We start from the raw sequence: 8,638 nt of genomic DNA on the forward strand, positions 1-8,638 counted from the left end.
GGCCTTTGGAACATTGGATGAATGTTTGCTGATGATGGGCAATGTAGATATTGCATATTGCATAAGATCAGCCACCCACTCAGATCAGCTGGTATTCTGTCTATAATAGAGTGGTATGGAAATATGTAAGTGATCCCAAACCTTTGACAGGAGGTGTCTATGTCTATGTATTAAAAACAGGATGATTCTTCTGTTAGCCTGTTGATTCCTGCAACAGAATATACAAATGTTGCCGGTTTAACTTTCCATAGATCGCAAATCTTTCCTCATAGTATTATAAACCATTGTGCTATATTTTTGGCCTCTGATAAATCTTTAAGTTAATGGACCTATTCTAACCATCCTACCTGGACCTGAAGTACCTTAGATTTCTCACCACAGGGCTGAATTAGATATACAGTATGTGTATGAATGCTTGACTGCTCACGTTTCTCGCTCCATCTGACTGCTATTAAGTAATGTTGCTGCATACTATGATCTCAGCATGTAACTTGGTAAGTACACTTTCATTACAGATAAGACTGATAGACAAAAAACACTCAAATAAAACCAAAGTTTTAATCCAAATGCTCCTTAAAAAATGATGATCCATTGGCTGTGCAGACAGGGATGAGAGTCTCTGCAACTATAATGAGGGGCAGCTTAAGGGCACCTAATGATCCTCAAGTACAGTATATTGTATATCCAAGTTAATACTGTTAGACAAGACATGAGGGAGCAATTTCTCCTGGTAAAAAAAAGCCTACCAATATATCATCATTAAGAATTCTTGAGCTTATATTCAGTCTGTCTCCAGGGAGTAGATTGATAGGTGGAGACAGCCAAGGTAAGGGAAAACATAAAACTGGCTAAATTAGGTTTAAAAAAAAAAGAAAAAAAATTCAATTTCAGCCCCCAACCAGGGAAGCCATTACTGCAAATCCTATCGACAGCTCTAAAAGAATGCAGGTTGGTCGAGCACTGGGTCTAGTAGAAATGACACACTAACCAATTCGGAATAATCAGCTGATGGATCTGTCTTCCTCTTTCTCTCCTCCTTGTCAGCCGTGTCTGATGATACACTAAAAATACCTTGGGATCAAGGATGGTACTGTCAAGAGCACAAAAAGGAAGAGTTGACGGAGCGGACTGCTTTCTAATTAAAAGTTTAATGGCGGCTGTTCCTTTATGTACGGATTATTACAATGCTCTGTTCATTTCTCTGTGCATCTTATTTAACCACCTCAGGTTAAGGGAAGAAGACAAAAAATAACCATTGATGATAATGATCTAATGATCCTATGTAATTCAAGCGCTCTCTTGCTCAGATAAATCTGATCCCTGTTTGAGCTTTTGCTGAGAATACAACAGATGTTACCTTCCAGATGTGTACAGTACAACCTCAGTTTAGGATGTGCACTAAGGCTTACTCAAGCGTGATCGATTTGTTTACAACTTTTCTGGGTCACAGAGAAAAATGGCGACAAATCAGCCATGTGGGAGATGTCTCATCCTTAAGCACGTATGGGGACCTGTAGCTAAAACAAACACTGAACTCAGAGATCCAGAGGGAAGCCATCTTCCTGTCACTGATATGGGTTTTCAGCTTTCTAATTACAGCCAATAACGGAAGAGGAAGGCTTTGCAATTTTGCAATACAAGATTTAACAGCTGCGCCGCTTCTAAGAGCCATCTTAAATGCTGTGATTGGAGGAGACAGCTACGTTGTGCAGGAGAGAAAACTAAAGTGACCTCATTAATCTTTCAGCTGTACAGATTCCTCACATCCTGGAGCTGTGATCATTGTCTTCAATGTGGCACTGAGACATGGGAGGTAGCATCGAGTCGCTGTTTTACCTTGATACAAAATAAAGTATATCATTTCATCTCATTGGCTCCCTGCGGTGCCGTCAGCGTTTATAGTCTCACAGCCCCGCTGTTAATAACAAATATTGTTTGAAATTGGTGATGATGAATTGTAACAATAGCACCATCCACGCACAGGCATTGATCAGATAAATTGAGGGCTGGTGGTTGCAGGTAATTGGGTAGCTATTGAAGCATATGGAATAAATCGTTTGGAGGAATGTCAGACAGAAGGACAAAAACACACACACACACACACACACACACACACACACACACACACACACACACACTGTAAAACAACACAATTTTGCAATATGTATTGACATGTTATTACAGAAGGACAAACATCAATTTAGTAAATATTAAATTTGCCGTTTCAATTGTTATCAGCTAAACACAGATATATATAAGTAATGTTATTACATCAATACCTCCAATAAGTACATCATTATTGCCAATTGTTATTTATGAAAGATTTTTGTGAGGTATTATTGGGTTATGAAGCTGTAATCCAGATGCACTAGAACTGTATTATGAGTGTTTGGTTACTGCAGTACGGTCTTAACGACTCAGCGACTCTCTTCCTTGTTTCTTGAGGTGTTGGAACAGATTGTCTGTGTAGTTTTATGTTGTTTGGCTGTGCTTTAATAAATCTGCTCTTCTCCCTCTGACTGTGAAGAACTGCCCTACTTGATTTTTGACCAACAATACATTATGTAGCTCTTATGATTTTAAAGTTGCCTATTAAGTTAGTCGCATTAAGCAGATTTAGACAAATAGATAGAAGCGAGAGTCAAGAAATTTTCCTTATGAAGTTGTTAGACTAATACAATGCTCGACACTTATCCTCCATAGAATCGTGGAGGATAAGTGTCCCATATTTCCTTCTCTTGCCTTTCTCTTTGCAAAGCGTCAATAATAACCCTTTGATGCGTGTGTCCGAATCCAGTTGTAATTTGTGCAACCATACGTTTAATAAGATTACTTACTGCTTATCCATTTGGCGTTAGGGTCGTGAACCTTGAAGTCTTTTCTGAAGAGGTCTGCAACCGTCACCTTGCCTTTGAGAGCCAGCTGGTCGTCCTCACCTGCAAAGGAAAGAAGCAAAACATTAATATAAAGAAAACTGAGCAACTCCTGTGTACCAATCACTACTTTACATCTTACACTTGTAGGTTTTTCGTTCCATAACATCCTGGAGGAGGTAAATGTGTTGTAAGAATTTTAAAACCTGACATCGGCAAGTTGGCAATAAAGCTTCTTAATATGAGAGGGAGGTTGAAGAAAAATATATTAACAAGGACAAAAGTAAAGTCGACATCTGTGTCTGTAAATTCCTCGGTAACCAGTCTAAGTTGACCTATTTAGAGATGTTCCAAACTCAGTCTGTTTCTCAAGCTGCTTCCTGTCATCCTTTCTTTTTAGTAGCACTGTTTAAGAATATACTTCTACATAACATCTAGTTCCTTCATAAGCCATGTTATAATCTAAATGGCATCTGATATGCTGATTCAGTTTGTCAGTACAAAGACACTTAACAACAAAGTCTTTTTTATGTGTGGTGCCAGTATTGCGAGCAACATGTCCAACTGAACCACTGACATCCTGAAATAGATCTGGAAACAATGCTACTGATAATTTCACAGCTCCTTTATTAGGAGGTAAAACTCTACTTTGCTTTTGACAGCTTCTCAGGATGGGACCAAATATTTTATATGTTCTACTTTCAAGTAGTGAGAGGAGCACAAAATCATCCTAACTACTTGACTCTATTTTGTCTCTTGTTGAGAGTTTTACACAAGAAATATAATAATAAAATGCATCGGATTCAGTGTAATGTTTTCGTGCGTAATGATTTTTATCAGAATTTTTTTTTATATATATGGACTTGGTGTGCAAAGGCCTTAAGAGTGAGATATCCTCAGAAAGATCCTGTTTGTTAGACAGATGGACACATTCATATCAAGTTGAAGAAAAGTGCAGATATAGTTTACAGAACAGAATAATAGCAGAAGACTCTATTGATGTTGAGTTTTCAGATTTTGGAGAAGAAAGAAAAGAAAACCAGGGTGGGTGAGGGTGATTTATTCTATTATTAGATGGTTATGCGAAAATAAACATAGAACTGGAATGACACCGGATGTAATCAATGGGAGGCATTTAAAACAGACTGAAAACAAACCATATGAAGAAAAGAAAAATGTAACAAAGAAAATAATTAATTTCCTTCTAATTCTGTCAAAAAAAACCATGTCCTCTTGACACATTTTGATCACCAAGTGTGTCTTTTTCTTCAGCAGGCTGGAACAGTTTGCCTTTTAAAAGGACAAAAAACACGAGTTAAACAACAAAGCAGAGCTCCATCGCTCCTCCCTCAGGCCTCTTTGATTAAGACTAGCGCGGCTTCTGATCATCAAACCAAAGAAAGCATATTTACAGCAGATGCCTCCTGCAATTCATTTCAGCTTAATTTCATCCATCAATGCTCATCATATCATCTCCTGCTACATCATCATCATATTACTCATTTAACCTCCCTATAAATAGCGTGGGGGGGGATAAAAAGCAGAAAACAATATATTACGAGCTTCTTTGTATTCAACAAGACCAGTAAAAGCCTGACGTTTCATTTCACTAAGTTTCAGTTTAACATTCATTTCAAACATGTTTTGAGGGATTCTGTCCCCAGCACAGGGACATTTTGACACGACATGGCACTTGATGGACACATTGAGGATCAAAGCTGGAATATTTTAACTACAGGACTGTCTTTCTAATGTGTGATGTTTAATCCCTCTGCTAAGCCTGCCGGTGTCCATGCTGCAGCTGTCGTTTTATACGTGAGGTAACATTTTCTTGCTCTTGTACTTTTTTATGACTTGGATGGGTTAGACTGTAACATGAATTGAACCATGGGAATTAATAAAGTTTTCTGTATCTAATATTAAATGTTGTTTTTAAATTGTGTGTAGTGTGTGTCTGAGCTTTTATACTTATCCAGGTTTCTCTTTTAAAAAAAGGATTAATTAACTAATGTTCCAATTGTATCTCTCTCTCTTCATACGGAACATTACACCAAAATGGCTTTAAAAAAAATTAGAAAACCAAAAAAGAAACAAGAAGTGCAACATTATTACCAATTGCTATTTATGAAAGATGTTTATGAGGTGTTATTGGGTTTTGAAGCTAAACTCCTGAGGCACTAGAACTGTATTATGTGTGTTTTGTTACTACAGTACGTATTCGTAATGTGACTGTTTCTTTACAGTTGTCATTAAAGTAAGTTATTGTAGTAATTCAACAAATAAAAGTAGAACGTCTAGAATTACATCATAGTGACATCAATTACTGGAAGAATTACATACTCAATATTTTGACAACCTGATTTGGATGAATGAAGATTTGCAGCAGCATACAAAAACATCAGTCCCTCCAGGATTTTGAGATGTTGCGATTGCGAATTCAACCAATCAATGCGACTTTGTTGCGAGTCGCAATTTTGAGCAATCCAAAGGCTGATCAAAGCAACAAATCCTATTTCAGTTGCTTTTTTGAGTTGATATAAATGTAACTGTGTTAAATAGGCATATGATATCACCGCAAATTGTGTGAACCGAATCAAATTTGTATCATGACAGACTTCAGTAGTGATATCAGTAAATATTGTATCAGTGTCCAAAGAATCAATATAATAATGTATTGAAATGAAACTTTACACTCTTACATGCCAACGTGCTTGCAATGCTCGCAAAGTGTCTAAAGGTGATGGCAATCCCTTTTAGTTTTAAGCAAAATATTGGTCCAAAAAACTGGTAGACTCATATCGTCCTCACATTAGCAAACTATGGCCTGAGACGGATTAATTGTCACAATGTGATCAAAACTAAATGCTGTGTCGGTAATGGACAAACTGGACAGAGGGAGAAAAAAAAATCATTAATAGAGAAATGTTTTTTGAACTGCTATAGCACCACCAAACCACAAAGAAGAAGAGCTCCAAATGCAAAGCCGTACTGTGACCGCGTCCCCTAATTTTAATCTGACACATGCTTTGATCCATGTGTCACTGCTGTCGGAGAAATCAGTTCTAAAGAGCTGACGGATGCAAGAAGGGGAGGTTCAGACAGTCTGGCAACACAAAAATAACACTTAACAACTTCCTCTTGTCATGTTAACACCATGACATTACACACTGTTGAAGAAAAAAAAAAGTTTAATGTCAGCCTTCGGATCAATGTGAGATTTTAACAACTGGATGTGACTATGCAAGTCTGAGATCTTACATCAGAAAAATAACACCAGAGAGCAGTATTCACACTTTAGTGACAGCCAAATGTCTCAAGAGAATTTGAAATATCAATAACAGATGATGGAGAATAGGTTGTATAATCCAAACAATCTTGAAACCTTGTATGCATTATAAATTCACGTATTCAACTGAAACATAATTGAACTTCAAGAAGGGTTGATTATAATTAATCATTTAGTGAAGAAAGTAAAAAAATGTCTGGCAAAAGCTGGCGCCTTAATATTTAGCAAACTGCACTTCTGACCTCTCATCACGGGGTGCACATTTATGAGTTGAAGAGCGAAGAAGCAAGGTGATTGCCTTGCACAGGCAGCTGGATTCTTGCGATAACATGGGAATTCATCTCGTCAGGCTTCAAGTAGTCTATATCAACAAGATTTAATTTCCAGGATTGTTCAGGTGCCGCCGGAAGTTCCACCGGATGTACCCTAATTTTGTTCAAATGTCTGTTACCTTCTGCTATCTTTCTGTTGTAATTTTAGACTCCGGTGGATTTAATGAGGACTATGGTTAACTGCTCCTCAGATCTCTGCAGGGTAAATCCAGACAGCGAGCTAGACTCTCTGTCCAATCTGAGTTTTCTGTTGCACGACTAAAGCAACCTTTGAACTACACCAAAACAAGTTCCTTGCCGAGGCTATTTTGCTGTTGCATTGTGGGTCCGTCTGACGCTTAACGCCGCCTAAGACGATTGTGATTGGTTTAAAGAAATGCAGACAAACCAGAGCATGTTTTCCTCCCATTGTGGAATTCCATGTGGACTAGCCAGACCCTCCTTTGCAGCCCTGTGGGAGAAGGTCTGGCAATGAGAGAATAGGCTTCAATAATCATGTGTGTCCACACCGCAGAGGACAGAACCAGCGTCTAGTGAGAAGCTACTTGCAGCTAAGGCCGTGGTTTAAGTGTGTGTAACGGCCAAAACTCTTTTGTTAAAAACAACAATACGTATTAGACGGATGGTTCACCCAGTTTTTTAATAACAGATACTATACCTTACGTAAATTTGATGTATCTTTTTCTTTCTAAAATAAGACAAATGTAAGTATACACCTTTGATTGTGATACGTCATAAATCTTGTCCCCCCCCCCCCCCATTCAGCCAGTGTAAGTCATTGTAAAATCAGTGGTTTCTGAGAAAAAATCTTTGACTCAACGTGAAGTGAAGAAAACGTTCTAGACAAAATTTAAATTACAAGAGCGTAACAAGGACTTGCATCACTCTCCAAACTGGTGCGTCAGCTGTGTGCGCGTGGCATATTGTGCCTAACAGATGGACAGGCACCGACAGATCCTTAGTTCCTCCCCAATTTCATCATGAGGGACAAAAAAACCTTTGAAGGCATCTGCTTGGTGCATCACTTGAGTTTTGATTCTGATTATCGGAGTCACCAGAGTGGTGTATAGAAAGCAGGGGAACGTAATAGTGCATATAAGTTGCATCTCCCATCAGATGGCAAGGCTTAACAGGGATAAATAGTTATTTCATAATTAGTTATGATAGCCAGATTTATAGATTGAACACAGCAGCAGTCACAGGAACTAATTAAGTTATATATGTAAGAGTTTACATTTAAAAAGGACTTTTTTATATACTGTAGCATAATCTCTTAAAGGCAAATCCAATTTCTGTAGTAAAATATGTCTTTATCTTACTCTCACAGGGGGTGCGATCATAGGCAGAAACTTTGAATTATTCTGACAAAAGCCAACTGTCGGCCACAGCGGGGTCAGCTCAGTTTATATGCTAATGGAACATGGCCTCTTCTCAACACAATAGAGTTTGATCGAACATTGAACCTGGCAATTTGAAAGATAACGGTGTGTCTCTCTGGGACTGAGTCAAATACAGTAACTCTGCAGTGTTGACTACAAAAGAAAAGATAATCCTATCTAATAAAATTGAGGTTTTGCAAGTAGGTCATTCTAGAATTAGATATTCACCACCTGAAAGAAAAAATAACAAGTTACCTTTGAACTGGAGGCCAATAGAAAACTAAAAAGAGAGTAAATAATAGACTAATGTTGACAGGGTGGACAGAAACATGACTCCAAATGAATCCTAATCTTGCTTTGTGTCTGCACGTTTGCCATATAAATGTTATCAGGTGATAATATGTCAATAATGTCTTTAACGATGGCATTCTGCTGCCAACAATCAGTTATGGCAAGTTTGACCAAGTATGAAGAAACTCAAATGCTAGTTGGAGTAGCTTTGAGAAAAACTGTGCGTATCAACATTTTTTTATAGTAAAAACACATAAGCGTCATGTATAGTCATGGAGCGCAGCTTTTTTTTACTTTGGCACCCATGGTATCCCTATTTATACCGGTCGCAGAGAGGCCGCAGAGAGGTTTAAAAAATAAGTTCATGGTGATTTTGGCCGTCTTGACTTCTCACAGCGAGACACACAATTAGGCACACAGAGAGAAAGACCAAGAGGGTGGCATCCATGCAAGCACGCACGCACGCACGCACGCACG

The 8,638-nt window shown here is 38.2% G+C and overlaps 1 protein-coding gene and 1 long non-coding RNA gene across 7 annotated transcripts in view; one reads left to right on the plus strand and one right to left on the minus strand.

Annotated features, from left to right (window-relative positions):
• dpp6a (dipeptidyl-peptidase 6a) overlaps positions 1–8,638 on the minus strand; it is a 238,896-nt gene that overhangs the window by 57,675 nt on the left and 172,583 nt on the right. For all 6 annotated transcript variants that reach the window (XR_004327416.1, XM_032503432.1, XM_032503428.1 and 3 more), the window contains one exon: positions 2,838–2,936. Coding sequence is in view for 5 of the 6 variants with exons in the window: in XM_032503432.1 (XP_032359323.1) it covers positions 2,838–2,936 (99 nt within the window). In the remaining variant the exon portion in view is untranslated. The remainder of the gene's footprint in view (positions 1–2,837; positions 2,937–8,638) is intronic.
• Positions 3,904–8,590, plus strand: LOC116671968 (uncharacterized). The gene is made up of 3 exons (XR_004327429.1): positions 3,904–3,917; positions 7,257–7,261; positions 8,523–8,590. It is a non-coding gene; the product is annotated as an uncharacterized LOC116671968 (long non-coding RNA).

The sequence above is a fragment of the Etheostoma spectabile genome, chromosome 22 (assembly GCF_008692095.1).
Source record: "Etheostoma spectabile isolate EspeVRDwgs_2016 chromosome 22, UIUC_Espe_1.0, whole genome shotgun sequence".
Taxonomy (NCBI): domain Eukaryota; kingdom Metazoa; phylum Chordata; class Actinopteri; order Perciformes; family Percidae; genus Etheostoma; species Etheostoma spectabile.